Source organism: Anguilla rostrata, chromosome 4 (genome assembly GCF_018555375.3).
Source record: "Anguilla rostrata isolate EN2019 chromosome 4, ASM1855537v3, whole genome shotgun sequence".
NCBI lineage: Eukaryota > Metazoa > Chordata > Actinopteri > Anguilliformes > Anguillidae > Anguilla > Anguilla rostrata.
In genome coordinates this window covers 10,394,123-10,411,544 of record NC_057936.1, presented here as the reverse complement: position 1 = coordinate 10,411,544, position 17,422 = coordinate 10,394,123, and the positions used below count along the sequence as shown (strand labels likewise).

The window sequence follows — 17,422 nt, the reverse complement described above, 5'->3', positions numbered from 1 at the left end:
TCCATCCTCCATATAAAAATACCAACATATTGCTGCCCAACTATACATACAGGGCCTATTTATATGTAATAAAAGAAGGACAGAAAGCACGGCTGTGTTTTCCCTAGGATAATAGCAAATTATCAAGTCTTTTTAATGTTTTCCAAGAGCGGAGTCTGTGTGTGCTTTAGGTGATAGAGATCTAAAACGCTATACACTGATAGCAGCTCTTTAAACATTTATTATCCCGTCAGCAAACACTGTATAATAATGCTTTTTGCCAAATTGTACACAAAAAAGCACCACTTTTTAGTTTCTTGAGACACGGGACTCTGTGGACAGAATTTAATTTCAATTTGTCTTGTACAACGTGCCAAATTATGAGGTTGCGGGGGGGGGGGGGGGGGGGGGCAGACTGGGGTTAGCATCCCACGGCAGCCAAGTTCAATTATTGTGGGCTGGTATCTAAAAAAACAGAGCTCACTATATGTTTCCGATTAAATTTAGTTGACAGCAGCTAAAATATATCGCAAATAAGATATATCCCCCCATTTAGCCTCCAACAGCCTGTCAGTTGCGATGCCAATCTCGGTAATAACCCCCGGATCATTTTAAATTTGACTAAACCCGCGGTGGACAAAATCAATCTGCCATTTGTTGGCTCGGAAAGAAATCGCTTGCGCAGTGTGATGAAGCGCCTGCCTGTCCCTTCAGCAGTCCTTAACGTTCCGTCCCTCGTCACCTCCCCCCCCCCCCGTCCCCCGTCCCCCGTCCCCCCGTCCCTCTTCCTCGCAGCTCTCCTTCATGTTATTTCACCATTTTGCTCGGACTTCAGGTAATAAGAAATGGCACTGGCCCCTCTGATCCTTCCGATTACCTTTGTGAAGCGTGAGCTCGGTATAAAATCACACATCAGGAAATCCACTGTAATTATTTTGCAATGCCATCAGCATGGATCAATCACGCGGGCAGCCCAGTAGTGGAATGCTCCTTGCAGCCATGGACGTGGCCACTAGCATCCTGCTTGACTGACAGCTTTGGTAATTAAGTCATTGTATAGACCTCTCCAACTGTTATAGCAGCCTTGTCAGGCAGGGCCAGTCTGTGGACAGAAGAAGCCCAAATCAATGTGCCTTCTGCTCCTCAAGCATCTCTGATCATGTACTCCCACTGGATCTGAAAAACCAACAAAAGGAAAGCAGGCTTCTGTCCGGAGAGAAGGCCGCACCGCCCATCCAAATTCATGTGGGCATGCTATTTGCGAAATAAACGTATCGAAACCAAACAGAATACGGATGTGAGCTCGTGGATCCTCTCGCACTTGCGCGTGCAGACACAGCGCAGGCGTACGCTTGCGTGCACGCATACGGTCGTACGCGCATGAGCCCAGACGCTCACGGGCACGCGTGCGCGCTCGCACACACATGCACAGTATTTTATTTACACATTAGATTAAAACTGCGATGGATGTGTCATTCAAGTGCCCTGGCCCAATTACGTTCTCCTCCTGTTTTATTATGTCTGTTTGATTGTGTGTTTTAGATTAATACGGGGCCACACTTCATATTAAACTTGAATGTCATGTGTTTTATTACAGTGTATATTCAGGCAGAGAAAAATCTGCTTCAGCATAAAAAGTATGATATTATGATCCGGAAATGCACAATTGTAAATGTCATATTCTGCTGAAAGCTGCAACCTTTAATATCAGAGCTCCTAAAATATGATCTAATGTTGAATTTTGACTCACATAACAATTTCTTGTTACCCTTCTCCTTTCTGCAGGAATGGAAGATGTTATACAATCTTAGTAAAAGACAAGTAATTTGTCCATAGTTTGGCAGTTCTAATCTGATCACTTTCTGCCATACGGTAACCTAATAGCTGTGCTAAGTGTGAGCTTATACAGTATGACATCCGTCACACTGGCACATTTTGAGGGTGTTCAAATAAATATGTAGCACTGATAAATAAATCTAACCCAATTTACCAATAATAAGCAACCAGATTTTTTCTTTAGCAAGAACAAATGCAAATGCAATGCTTTCTGAAAACATTGAATTATTAACATTGTTAATCTTGTCATCATCATCAACAACAACAACAACAATTTTATTATTATTATTATTATTATTATTATTATTAATAATAATAATAATAATAATAATAATAATAATAATAATAATAATAATGTTCTGACCAAAAATATAATCACAAAAGAAGTAGAAGTGTAATTATGTATAAGGTCAATATGCTTAAAAAAAAACAACAAAAAAAAAAGATTTACAAATGAATAGAAATACTGTCCTGTTATCTGCAGACTTTGATTGTACCAATAATATGTTTGCTTGTCATTGAGGAATCATCTTAAACAGAATGAAATAAAAATATTTAAAAATGGCAGAAACAATGCATGGATAAAAATAGAATTGTGATGTAAACAGATCAACATATTACTATAAAATATAATTTATCAAGTAGGGGAACAAGTAGATATAAGGGATATACACAAAATCACAAACTAATATAACACAGGCATCAGATGGGGGGCAAATGGATCCACTTGAGTGAAAACATAGATGGGCTCCAATAGAAAGTCCGTAGGGCTTTGTGTCGGAGTTGCTTTTGGAAAGAAGGGTGAAGGTATGTGCTCTATAACAGTCATGTGTCTAATGTGTTTGCTTGTGTCATTAAATAATGCAATACAGTATCCAAATAGTGTATCCATGTGAGGTCCTTCTAAGGATTTTTATACACACTTTGAATGTTTAGTTCTAGCCTATGCCCAAATAATGCTGAATTGATAAAATGCATTGCTATGTGTTTTTTTTTCTTCCATTTAGCTCATCCCCTGTGTCTGTAGCTGAAAGCCAAAAGGTCCAGACAAACTTGGCAGGAAGGCCTAGGTGCTTTTGACAGAATTGTCTGTGATTGCCAACAAGCAGCACAGCTGTGGGTGTAGCATGTGTCTTCAACAGGCAAAGGCCATTGACTTGCTCTCTGCATACAAACGCGCCAACCCCTAATGCGGAATGAAAATGCCCTTCTACAACCTTCTTTTCTATCATGATTGTTCAATCCAATTCGGAGAACTAGATGGGCAAAGGGAAATATGCAACTGTTTAGGGTAGAGAATGAAAAAATAGCTCAGTGCACTGTCCAAGTGAAAGAATGAGCATCGGATGACCTCGCGGTCGTGTGGTTTAACTTCGTGCAATTCCCGAAGAAAATCAACACCGCGTGTCTGGCTAAAGCAGCTGAATCACTGTTAACTCTAATTGGAGTCGGGAGACCATAAAGAAATCGTGCGGGATTCAAAGCTATTTAGTAGCAGTAGATCCTTCTTCTCACAGCTATTTGCTCATTTCGTCGGTCAAAATTGGTAACCGACATGCAAAAGCTCTTATAACAGGCGGCTTTTATTTGAAGAAAAGGTTACATGTAAATTAAAATAGACGACTGATGCAGTCATGTTCATACGTAGTGGCTACCGAGTTGTAGTGTTTAACATGGGTCTTATTTTAAATATAAGCTATAGTCTATAAGTGAACAGCAAAATTACATGCCCATGTGCAGAGACCGCACCCAATTTGCCATTGACCTGAAAGGTCAAACCAGTGGTTAAAAAACTTACATCGGATAATTATGACGTAATAAGCATACGATGATAATGTATAAAAGCATTTACTATACGACGCCCAATTAAGTAAATTGTACCCTACTAAAGCTGTTTCCTAATAGGCTACGTAGCATTACGATGATGTAGTGACTGACGGAATTAAGTTTCTTGTCTCTGTATCAAGACGGCGGAACAGTTTCTCAGTGGCTGCAAGCCTTCAAATATCCCGCTTGAGAATGACAGCTTAACGCAAAACCGAGAAAGAATCAATTCGGTGCTTTACTGTCCTATAAACAAGGGCTAATAACATGATACTTTAACTGGTAACTATTCAGCAACAACACTACACATAATAATACAATTGATTATAGCTCAGAGAGCTGTTTTAATTAGGAGAATGTTAATGATCTTGTTAAATTAGTTTCACGACATTGACTGGCATGTTCAACCATTGCTTTGATTTTTTTCCCCATTGGATTCACTTAATGGACAATAGAGGAGGAAAAAGTAAATAGAAAAATAAATTGCTTATAGATTGTCCTCGTGAACGCAGACTGTGAAAAGTAACGGCGAATCTAATATAATCAAAACGGGGACAAATGTCTCATTAAAGTATTGTTTAACGGCCCAGATGAGTGCGGCTGAACACAGGCGTCATTATTTGAATTTACGTATTATTTGAACTCAGTTTCAGAAAACGAGTGTGCAAATACAACGATGTGTTTAACTGATGCGGTCATCTAAAATGTATTATGAACTATGCTATTGCTTCTAATAACATATTCTGAATTGTATGGCCCAACAATGTACAGGCCATTGTCGTAGGCTATTGGCAGGACCTCCTGGAATTTCCGATGACAAATATTTGCCCATTTTAAAGATTAATCTATTGTCATGACCACATCACCAACAAGTGAAATAGGTCGAATTTGAACACTCTTTCTTTTAAACGAATAGTTAGTTATTGAGCATGTTTTGATGAGTAAAATGTGTTACGGGGCATCGAACTCTCGGATATTATTTTTGTGGTTGCTTTGTCGCCGCCTTGTGGTGAAAGTTCAAGTCTCGTCTCAGTCGGAGCAATACGTGGGTTTTTTTTTTTTGCCTCTCAAGCGGCCAGTCATTTCATCAAAAATATATTCTTTATTTGACGTCAACTTGTTATTAACATATTTTTAACAGTTTTATTTGCATGAGCAGCAGTGGGTAAAGTCACGGACATAGGCTATGAGGTAAGGTGTAGCGTTTTTTTGTTTACACCTGTAAAATGTATCATGTATCAGTGCAGCACTTCAGCTTCAGAATAACACAAGCTACGTGCTGCAATGTATTTACATGTAAATGTAAATATATCCATGCGCAGACCCAATCAAATACACAATGACCACAAAATAAATTCAGGATAGCCCTATATCCAAAGTTATAGGGCTTCCAATACAGATCTTTTTAAAAATGTTTTACATTGATATATTTTATGATTAGGCCTACACTAAAATAAAACATATACTGCGATTGGAAGAACTATAAACCTAAAGGATCTTAGAAGTTTTTTTTTTTGTTTGTTTTTTTTTTTTTCTTGTGGAAAGAAGCGCTCGTCATCAAATTTGTCGGTATCGTCTCACTCTGACTATCGTTCTATGAAAAGCACTTTCTGAGTTCTCTTGACAGATTGTGCCACCTATACATTTGTCAATAATATTCATAAACAGCAAACCATTCTGAGAACACGCTGCAGCTTACCCCTATCAGGACTGAAAATAAGGAAGATAGTTAATTAATAATTCATAAATAGCAATAATCATTCATTTTCATGATTCATTCATATTCGTAACACATTTCTGTAATTATTTAATCTACACTGCTAGCGCAGTTGCCACTATCATTATTTAGTTTACTGATAATAATAATAATAATAATAATAATAATAATAATAATATATAATAATAATAATAATAATAGTAGTAGTAGTAGCAAGAACAATAAAAAAACACGGTCGATATTTTCCAGGAAAAAAAAAAATAATAAAAATGGCATATTCCACTTATTCAAATGTACAGACACGTAAAAAGTATAATAATAATAGTTTAATTAGTATAATTTAATAGACTGCCTGGATAATATTGCAAAGTGATCTTATAATTCCTATATATATGCATATATACAATTACATGAACAAAACAAATGCCACAACACAAACCTATGCAGGGTCCCACGCCGGTCAGTCTCTAACCGCCTGTCTCCGCATGGCATATAGCAGAATATTGTTAAAATTGTCTGCCAGTCACGGCGGGGTCCACGGAAAAACGCTATCACAACAAACCTGCGGGAGAGAAAAGGCAGATCTGGAGGAGACGAAGAGCACTCACGATATAAACCATCTTCTCCAGCACCGGTGTTATATGTCAGTCTGTCTAAAAAAATATCTATTTGAATGCTTTTTGACGTAGACACTATACAGACGAGAATATTGATAACAGAAATATACAGCTGCACTATATAAAGAAAGTGCTAAATACCTGCTAAAAAGGTAAATTAACTAAAAGCATCCAGAAGGTTACTCGTAAAAAATCTGACGTGACTTCCGTTATTTAAAAAAAATGCTTTTCGTGAACGCGTTTTTAAATTCACATGCCATCTATATTGGAAAAGCTTTGTATCAGTCATTGGCACTTCATAATTACTACGCTATTTCAACGCTGTGGATAATCTGGAGTGCACCGCTCACTGCACTTTTCAGACATTCAACAAGAGGCACAGACTTCAACACTTCAACACAAGTTGGTTTCTGTGTGTCACTACAAATATTTTTACCATACTTCGGCGTTTTCGCATACAACTTTCTCATTTCGAATTAATGAAAGCTACAGGGCAACTCGTTAGTTATTGGGGGAAAAAAAAGATGTAGCCTGTCATTTGGTGCGTGACATTCGCCGCACAATTTTATTCTTATTAGTAGCGTAGCATCATGCATTCAATAGGCCTGCATAAGAACTGTAATCCCGAAATTGACATTTATCACTGAAAAAAAAGGTTAAGGACTGTCAACATTAAAGTTTATTTTCATTATTCTGATCGCAATGCCACTGCTGTAATAGTTCTCTGGGTGGCACTGATGACGGTGAAACTAAACAATCGCATTAATCAGTTCTGGCCCATAAGACTATTTTGCGAAAATGATAATGATAATAATAATCTGAAGTCAGTTTCTATGCATCCACACGAGAGAGAAAAAGACGGACAAAAAGTATTCTACAAAAATGCAGGCCTATAAACGTTAACATTTTTTTTCCAATTAAAAAAGATTAAAAATAAATTTGATTTTATTAGTCTTTGTAACGTTATAGTTTTATTTGTATCTTTTGCTAACTAAATCGCAACGTTTTAACCTTTTATATCGCTATGTATTTCCCCCTTATCTTAGATACTATTTAAGACAGCATGAGTTGAGCTAAAAAGAGCATTCAAATTCAATGGCTGGCTGGAAATTGACAAGATAAAGTAACAACTCATTGATTGGTTAAGTGCGTGCAACGTCACGGTACAACCAATAGCAGAAGAGGAGGATAAAACGGGCAGTGTGTTATAATAAAGGAGAAAATATGAGTTCCCTTTGCAATAGATGTGACGTCAGTGTAGGAAGTCATTGTAGAGCAACACTAGAACGATTGCAAGCAAAAAGAGAACGTGGTGTCGAGCAGTTAGCCCTCCGAGTCTCTCCACACTTTAACTTTGAGAGAAAGTTAAATAACCTGAACAAAAGGACGTGGACTACACAGAAGCACTGCTTTTCAAATTTTACATTGATTGTAAGGAAGTCTTGGAGAGTACATCTTTCGGGCCGCTTGTGAACACTAAAAGGATTTTCTTTTCCTGAATACTTTGTTTATTTATTATTTTTATTACTATTTATGTTTTGTAGACTACACAAGGTTGGTATTCGGTGTCTGCGTTCATAAGTGCTATACTGATATTTCTGAAATGCATGGAGAAGTTTAGCTTCTTAAAGTTTGTTATGAAGGCTACATAATCACATTTTTTCTTACTATGGAAGGATCCAGCGGGTCTAATTTTGGAATAGACACTATTTTATCAAACACAACCAATTCGGGTAGCCCGGTTCTAATGAACGGAGATTTCCGTCTTGGTGACAGCAGGACCGCGGATTTCAGGAGCCAGGCAACCCCATCACCATGCTCGGAGATAGACACTGTGGGAACTGCCCCCTCGTCCCCCATTTCGGTTACCATGGAGCACGCCGATCCGCATCTGGTCCAAGACAGCCTTCAGCATCACCACCATCATCACAATCAACAGCAAAGTTTGCAGCTATCACCTCAGCCACAACAGCTCGGAGCAGCCGGCTCTGCCCCGAGGACTGCCACCTCCTCTTTCTTAATCAAAGACATTCTGGGCGACAGCAAACCACTGGCAGCCTGCGCTCCGTACAGCACCAGCGTGCCATCACCCCATCACACCCCAAAACCAGAGAGCGCGACGGCAACGGACGGCTTCAGGCCAAAATTAGAGCAAGATGAAACTAGGAGCAAGTTGGACAAACGAGATGACATCCAGAGCGACATGAAATGTAACGGTAAGCAAACATCTGTACCATTTAAACTATGTCCGATACTTTTGTTGCTGCAAAGTGTGAGATTTAAATGAAAGATAACGGGCCATTTTTTGTAATGGATATTTATAATTAAACCTACATGATCAAGTCTACCTAGTTGATCATGTAGGTTTAATTTGAAACCATTCACATATGCATGGTGAATTTGGTGGATTTTTGTATTTAAAAAGTAACAAATTTTAAGTCTCGTTAGTATGTAAAGTAAGTCACTGTAGGCTAGTAGCCTACACCCCCATAATAGCTAATTAAACTGATTTTATTATTCCTACATTCAATTATTATTATTATTATTGTTATTATTATTATTGTTATTATTATTATTATTATTATTATTATTATTATTATTAATAATAATAATAATAATAATAATAATAATAATAATAAGATATGCCAATATAATTACGTAGATTTTCTTAGGCTAATTTCATTCTCATCTCTTGAAATGCCGTGCTAACACCAATATCTGTCAATTGTCATTTTTTAGCCATGAAAGTCTCTCTCTCTCTCTCTCTCTCTCTCTCTCACACACACACATACACACACGCGCGCACGCACGCACGCACACACACACACTCACTCACACACATACGCACACACACACAGAAGCACACAAGGTGTGCATATTTGTGAATTTCAGTAATATAGGTATAACATGAGCTACTACATACAGCATTATTATGTTTATCATTTTGGTGCTTTATATTACCATAACCGAACCGAGCACAGATGTAGAGCCAGGCGATTTCTTCCCCGCGCGCCAGCCTCCCTAGTGGGTCAATTAGAGAGATTATTGTTCTTCCTACAGGGGAGATCATGGAGCGCCGCAAAAACTGCTACAAATAGAGATGGATTGACATATCGATTTCCCAGCTTTTCAGCGAAAAAACTAAAGTTGACAAATACAATCCGGATTTTTTTATTGGAGTCCCGAACGTGCTCTGCAATCTCAGTCGCAGCCCCAATTCGAGTCAATCTGTTTACCTCCATTCTTGAAACCTCTCGTTATAATTAGTAAATGTGTTATGTGTATGTATTGACAAACCTCTCGGGTTAATTCCATTTGCTTTATACCTTCTGGAGCTCAAAGTAGCAGTACTAGCAAACAATGGCGTTTGAATATAAGGCAGAATCTAGTGGCGAATTGCACGTCTATTTAGTAGTAGCATTATAGTAGCATTATACACATAGTGAATATTGAATATTGATGCGATCTAGGGTGAATTTATTTTGCATAATGCTATTTGGATTTATTTGCATTAGCTGTTCGCAGTGTGATGCGCAGTTGTTTGCGCCCGTATAATTAAATATGTATTTACAATTTACTACTGCTTTTGCACCATTTAGGAACAAAAGAAGAGGGTGACAGAGAGATCTCAAGCAGCAGAGACAGTCCTCCCGTTCGCTCTAAAAAACCTCGAAAAGCGCGGACGGCTTTTTCCGACCATCAACTCAACCAACTGGAGCGGAGCTTCGAACGCCAGAAATATCTCAGTGTGCAGGATCGTATGGACTTGGCCGCTGCACTCAATCTGACCGACACACAGGTGAAAACCTGGTATCAAAATCGACGGTAGGCACCAACTATTTTTTTTCCCCTAAAATACAATAATTATTTTAGGTGTTATCATACAATGTATAATTTTAAAGTGCTATCATTAATATTTGCCTTATATAGCCAATAGGATATTAACTACATTTTTAAAACTTAATTTCTATTGAAGTCCTGTCAGTTTTTAATTCTTCCTGATTATTTCACATATTGAAATGAACCAGCTAGATAATTGTAAGAATATGACACGTATAGCCGAATCGAATGCGTGCCATCCTTTTACGCTACAGCTTGTCATGCTATATACCTTAGTATTTGTTTTGGATATGCAATAGACTACCTTGTTCGGACTATTTTAATTTGATTGACCATTCCAATCATTTCAGCTGTGCTGTCAGAAATGCACAGGGTAATTATTTACTGCACAGACATCCAACTGCTTTAATTAAAAACAAATTTGAGAAAGGCTACCATTTCACAATACGCATCCGCGAACTGTGGAGGACGACGCTTAAAATAATGTTGAATAAAAAATTAAAAAATAATAATAATTAAAATAATGCTCTGAGTAACAAACGAGGATTTAAATTATTGTTATTTTTTAAAATAATACATAGCTATATGTGGGAAATGAACATAGTAGGCTGCAACATGTACAAACATGTTTACGCATAGCTTTCATTCAAATGCATTTTATTCAAATGCATTTTGCTCTGTATATATATGTATATTCTTCCAAGTTATTATATTATGGTAAGCAATAATCATATATCATTACAAGTTATATTGTATTATTTTAGGAAATTAATTTACGGGATTTTTTTATTGTGCATGCTATTATATTACCCTTACAGGCCTGTATTAATACATGTCAATTAATTAAGCACCAGTCACACTAGCCCTGGGCGTTTTAGTGAAGAATAGGTGAAAATCAACCTTTATTGTAATTATTAAATTCAAATTTATTAATGTCATTTTTCAGGGATTTAATTCTTTCAAGGATTTCACACGAAAGTAGCCTGCACCTTCTTCTCTATGGTTTTTCCAATACTTTCATAATTCTTACCACTTTATATTTCATAGGCAATAATTTCAATTAATCTAATTAACGCAATAAACTCAAATGTATGCGCCAAGTGATTAAGCCCATCTGATTTGAGGGGTGTTAGGGGAATTAATGGATTCTGAGCCGGTTAAATAATTGATTTGTTGTATTTTGATCTGATTTCAGGACGAAGTGGAAGAGGCAGACCGCTGTCGGATTAGAGTTACTGGCTGAAGCTGGAAATTATTCCGCATTACAAAGAATGTTCCCATCTCCATATTTTTATCACCCGAGCTTGTTGGGCACCATGGACAGCACGACAGCAGCCGCCGCAGCCGCCGCAATGTACAGCAGTATGTACCGGACTCCGTCGGCGCCACACCCCGGTCTCCAGAGGCCTCTGGTCCCGAGGGTTCTAATCCACGGTCTTGGGCCAGGGGGGCAACCAGCATTAAATCCACTGGCTAACCCCATTCCCGGCACGGCACATCCTCGGTAAACAAACAAAACAGCAACAACATCTAAAGCCTATTAAACACATGAAATGTGAGGAACTGTTCCGAACTAAAAAGACTTTTCAAAAGACAAGACAGAGACGATTTTATTGAAGAACAAAAAAGTGATATTTAATATGAACTAGTTCTAACAAAACAATGAACTGTAAACGTTAGCCCCAAAAGAAAAAAAGGGACTTCTTCAAATGTTTGTTTTTATTATTACTATTTTCTTTTGTACAAATACACTTATACTAACAAATAAACTTATAAAGTTTATACGATGGAAAGAAAGGGTCGAATTGAAAGGAGTGACACAAAGTGCATCTCAGAGACTTTTCTATTTCAGAAAAACACGGCGACGATGGCCTGGGAACTCCGCACTCTTTCTCAAGGTCTTTTTTATTCTTGTCTTCTGAAGAGGCATGCAGCGTTAATATAAAGTGTACTGAGTGAGATATTTATTATATGTCGTCAGAGAGGTCCGCTTATAAAACATGCTGATTTGTTTCCTTCATTTGTTTAAATTCGATAATTAGGTGAAACGAATAATTAATTAAAATTAGTTTTTATTTTGTGCTTGGTTGACATCATGTTATGATGGGGTTCTCTATCAATGCCATTCTGTAACAACAATAAAAACTTTAATTTTTTTTACAAGCACTGAAACCTGTGATTAATTTTTTTTTCCCTTTGAGGGAAGTTCCTCCGTAATGTAGGATATGCCCGACGCAGAGTAATTTGATCAGAAAGTATACGTTCATATTTATGTTAAATTATAGCAGTTTTTGCTCCTCGGTTGATAATATCACGGCTAGTGGTTTACATGTTACATAGCATTAGGCTACATGCTTTGAGTCGTTTGAATCAGTCTTTTTTTTTTTTTTTTTTACATTTTCTCCTTCGTTAAAATCTCAGCTGAATAGCTGTAGCCTGTGCTTATTTAAATAAGACGAGGGTTCTATGTGAATATTTAGCAGCTTTCTGACGGTGAGAATAAATGATTTGATGAGCTGGGAGGCCGGCCTGGGAAACGGGAAGGTGGTCCCAGCTTGGCAGCTGTTCCGTGGCAGCAGAACGCTTCAGACAACCGGTTAGGACAGACAGCAGGCGCGAGGCTTCTCAGCGTGAGCAATCAAAGAGGCCGAAAGTATTAAAAGAAAAATTAAACATAAACAATGTAAAAATATCCCCCGAGATGTTTCATTCACAGTCTAAATTAAACCTATGCTCTAATACAGAAACGAATTACATTTTGGAAAGTAAAGTTTTCCTGTTTCATGTATGAATAATTAGCATTTTTGGTAGGACGCATATGTAGTATTGTCACCGAACCCGTTCATTTTACATTATACCATTTGTGAGATACGCTTAGATCATGCACATATAAAACACATCAGTACGCATGTTAGTTCGTAATTTCAAAACCGTTGGTTAAATAAAAGCCTAACAGAATATTAAGTAGGCAATTCAGCCAAGTAAAAACGGGAATCATAATGTATGCGCAAAATAGAGGAAAATAAATGATATATGTTCTACTTCCATTGCCAATACGTTTCGTTTAATAAATAAAGGGGCATGTGTTTCCTGCGCATCGTTGTTCTTCATGATATTTAGGCCTTTCTTTGTAAATAAGCATCGTGTTGCTTATCGTGAAAAGAGATCAACCAACAAAATGCACTTTAAGAGAGACCACAGTTAAATGAACATTAAAATACTTTCTTTTTTAAGTATGATCACGTCCCCCCGAGGATTGTGGTAAGGGGGCGCTTTCATGTGAATTGACTCTAGGATGGAAGAGCCTCGGGGCACGTTTGTTTGGGCTTCCCTAATTGGAGAATCGTTTGCTGATTTCTATGTTATTAAATTCTTGTTAAAGCCAAGTTGACCTTTGCTGTGGTCTGTAAAAAAAAAGAAAAATAAATGACGCGGAGAACTTCTGTCACTGCCATTAACTAACATATTTTAACGGGGGTGGGGGTGGGGGGATACGAATAATACAAAATCGAAACATCATTTCGACTACTTTAAATGCAGAAGGCAACGTTTTCAGACTGAAAACAGAAATCATCAAAAGGATATAAAACAGCAGACAACCGTTTATGATGGTGCATACGGTGTAAATATCTTCACATTAAGGATGGTAAAAGTTAATTTTTCAAAAAAATTCTATGTTCTTGAACTTTTCAAAGGGCTGTTTCGTATACACAAAAAGAACAGCCAGGCGGTATGAATAAGATACTAAACGAATGCACAAGGCTTCTTTTTAATTTAATTTAATTTAATTTAATCTACGATTCTATTCAGCGAGTAATACGTGTATTATGGACGGGAATGGCGAACCATATAAAAGCTACAAAACCGAGAAAAATATACACTAAAGGATGTTTTCATTAGTGTTAATTAACTTTAATGACGTAAAATGTGGGCATTGGCTATTTTCAGCACGTGTAAGCTACTCACTCATTTGATTAATCAAAACCTGTTACTTCTGTAGTTGGCGATTAGCTCATTAAAGCCCTAAATGCAGATAAAATAATGTATACTCCCGCTGGCTACTAAACTGAGGAGATAATTGCATGAACACCAATGACAAATATTGTACTTTGAGGTTTAAAATGCAGTCACTGAAAAATGTAATTTAATTACAGAAATTTTACCCTTAATATATTTACGGTTTCATATTTTAGATGACGTTATAATATGTAGTAAAAGGAACAGCAAGTTTAATTTCGAAATAATTTTAAAACGTTCATATCAGCCTGACGGTCTTGAATGCGAGTCTTGTCAATTAAGCCAATACTCGTCAATTTAGGCTATTTATTCTCGGGTGAGCAAACACATTTATACTAGGGTATTTATTTATTTATTTATTTATGTACTTACCTATTCAGTTACTGTTAGGCTGTAATAAAAAGGTACATACATATAGACAGTAAATTATCTTTTCTGTTTATAACTTTTGAATAATTATAACTATACGGGTCTGCATGGATTGAAAGATCTTTGACTCCGACTTCCACCAGCGGGGATAAACTCCAAACATGAGCATGTAGCAAATGCACTTGCTTAGTAATAATTCGGCCTATAGAATTTGTAGAATAAACACTTCTATCTGCTCTTCGATAGAGTCATAATTCCAAACTTGTCTCTATACATATTTTATTGCAGGCCTGCGTTCTAAACATTATTTATTTATTGCTGTGAGGCAGGAGAGGGTTGCGATTGGAATTCATTAATAATAATTGATTCAGCTATTGTAAATTGCTTCGTCGACATCTCCTGCCCTCTAAATTAACACTTAGCTACACACCCTCTTTTATATAAGTGACAATAACCTGTGTTTATATACAACTATTTATATTAGCCTTTAAAGTTCCTCCACTAGAAATGGCCAACCATGCGAAAAAGTTATCAGCTTGCCTTAAAAGGGTTACAAACATATGTTCTCTAGGTTGTCTTATAAGGTGCATCAATCAACTGTCATTTCCAAACAGTTCGGTATGCTTAACTTTCCCCAAATGTGCTCAATTGCACAAGTATGATTATCCAAACTTTAATAATTGCAAAAGCACTGTTTGTATTGCAAGTTCAAGACAATACCAAATACCATGTCGTTCACAAAATCCTTAAAGTTCATTGGAAAAATAAAAATAAAAATTCAATAACATGGTTTACTTTAGCTTTATGTAAACCTACTTACAATAGGCTATTAGACTATTATTCATTGTTTGTAAATTGGGAAAGTAATATAAATTGAAGAATATGGATTGCCATTTTACATGGACTAAACTAATGTGTATGCAGAGTACAATGGTTTGATGTTTGCGCGATTACATGCAGAAAATTCAAATGACAGCAGAACAATTATACACTGTAAATTGTCATGGATTTATAAAACGTGCTTTGAATTGGATCACTAAACTTATTCCAGCATCGCAACATTTGACTATTAAAATTCAAGTACAAAAACCTGGTAAACTGTAGCTAAACGTGCATAGCCCACTGTTGAGCCCACAGTGAAATCCATATGTATCATCATTGTTCTTTTTTTAAAAAAAATTTTACAGATAGCCTCCCAAAAGACTTCAATTGCTTTCGCGGTTAATAAAATATTTTATTTGGTTTTGATAGACTACCCTCTTTGTCATAGTTATACCGCCTAAAAAGATTTGGTTTGACTGGTTAGTTCATATTTTACCGGCAGTATTTTGAAGAAAGAGTGAGTTCAGAGATGAAGGGGGAGGGGTGTAAAATTAAACGAAGATGTTCGGTCCTTTCATTTACATGACACGCATTAGCCGGAACACACGGGCTTCAGAGAATTGGATTGTTCTCGTGCCTCCAGGAGCGCGTGTAGGGTTCTTTAATTGCCACATTTTCAAACTGATGTAATGGTGGGGCTGTCTTAGTCATTACTCTAATGAGGTAACACTTTCCCTCTCCTCGGCCTACTCATTATCACGCCACTTGCTCCACTTTCAAACATGAAGATGTATTTTTTAATTTAAACAATACAAACTCATCTTCCATATTAAGGAGCCCGAGACACCAGCTCATATGCTTTTCAAGTTGCGGAAAACAAACGGAATAGTTTACATTAAATGTAAACTCCAGTATATATATATATATATATATATATATATATATATAATTTTAACCGAAAAGAAAGTGGCGCATTAAACATCCCAATGTCCTTTAATTATTGTTGGTTGGAGCCGTAATCTTGCCCCGTGGTGATGGCGAGGTGTCAAAGTGATGAATTTTAAGATGGTGGGCTGTGAACATATGCTTTTTCAAAGCTGGTGGATTTGGGAAATAGTTATAACAAGGTTAGCTTCATGTAAAGTGTGAATTGGGATTTCTGCAAAGAGACTGCAATTGCTGGCAGGCATTGTGATTTACCCTTTGCATAAATTTTAACCATACAATTACTGGATGAGGTGTGAAATGGACCAATATTACAGGCATCTAAAAATAGAGCTCTTAAAACGGACTACCTTGAAATATATAGGATAGATTACACGCGCCTCTGCTCCATAATTTTGCATTTAATTACATCGATACAGAGGTGCATTGTACGGTTCAACAGGTATGAGAGTGTGCTCTTCCGATGTTCCGGATTTGCACTTCCTTTACCTCAAGATTACTTTTCATTTTTTACAGTCTGTACACTTGTCGTAAGAAGGGTAGGGTAGTTCAGTTTTGGAGATATTACATTATCAAACATTAATTTTGGATGGGGGTCTCGGTGTGTTGGTAACCGGGTTTAACATTTTATTATTTTTTTTATTTATTTATTCAAAGTTAACGATCATGCAGTAATTTGAAGAAAAAAAAAACATCATGCAACATGGCGTATTCGGTAGATCACAGGTCTATACAAATGAGGTGAAATATTAAGTAGGCCTATGAGTATTATCTCTTCGTTTTAAATTGGCAAAGTCATCACGAAATAGCGTATAGACTACTGTTCTGGGTTTTTTCTCCCTCATTCAAAGACATTGTTCATTTTAGCGTATTCAGGTATGAAAAACGTAACTCGATTGAGATATACAGTACGCTAGATGCATTGCAGATACTAACGTCTAATTGCGTCTAACACAAAGCTAAGGCTGCCCAAGTTTACAGGCATTGTCTTTGTTCTATTCTGCGAGAAGAACAATTTGACTTTGGCAAGACTTGAGCTAATGTAAAGTGACAAGTGTAAGTTTTATAACCGTGTAAAAATATCGTGTGTGTTACCATATGCACGCTTCTTCTAATAAACGTTTAGCATTAACATCCACATCAAACCACATAGAGCTTACCTATTTATGAGTGACGGACAGGCAGTTCTACTACGTTCAAAAAGTAGCTGCATCTTTTCGACGAAAAGGTCAAAGAAGTATTTAGAGACATTTCATTGCATGTGCACCTGAAAGTGTCATTTAAAGAAGTCCAGTCGGTAGCATGCAAATGAACAAATGAAATACTGAATATTTACATCATTCAAAAGGGTGAGGCGAACCAGTTTGTTTGCAGATTGGTCTGGTTATATCAACGAAAGGGAAAGAACTGGACTGCTGCGAAAACTCATTTTTCAGGGCCCGAGCTGCAAGTAGGA

The 17,422-nt window shown here is 37.0% G+C and overlaps 1 protein-coding gene across 2 annotated transcripts in view; it reads left to right on the top strand.

Moving 5' to 3' along the window:
• Positions 1–11,985, top strand: part of barhl2 (BarH-like homeobox 2) — a 60,830-nt gene extending 48,845 nt beyond the window's left edge. The window contains exons 2-4 of one of the 2 annotated variants that reach the window (XM_064330558.1): positions 7,750–8,189; positions 9,573–9,798; positions 11,009–11,985. In XM_064330558.1, the coding sequence (XP_064186628.1) occupies positions 7,844–8,189; positions 9,573–9,798; positions 11,009–11,321 (885 nt within the window). In that variant the 5' untranslated portion in view covers positions 7,750–7,843 and the 3' untranslated portion in view covers positions 11,322–11,985. Of the gene's footprint in view, positions 1–7,110; positions 8,190–9,572; positions 9,799–11,008 lie in introns of those variants that run through there. The other variant, XM_064330557.1, reaches the window with a different exon arrangement.
• The last annotated feature ends 5,437 nt before the right edge of the window (positions 11,986–17,422 follow it).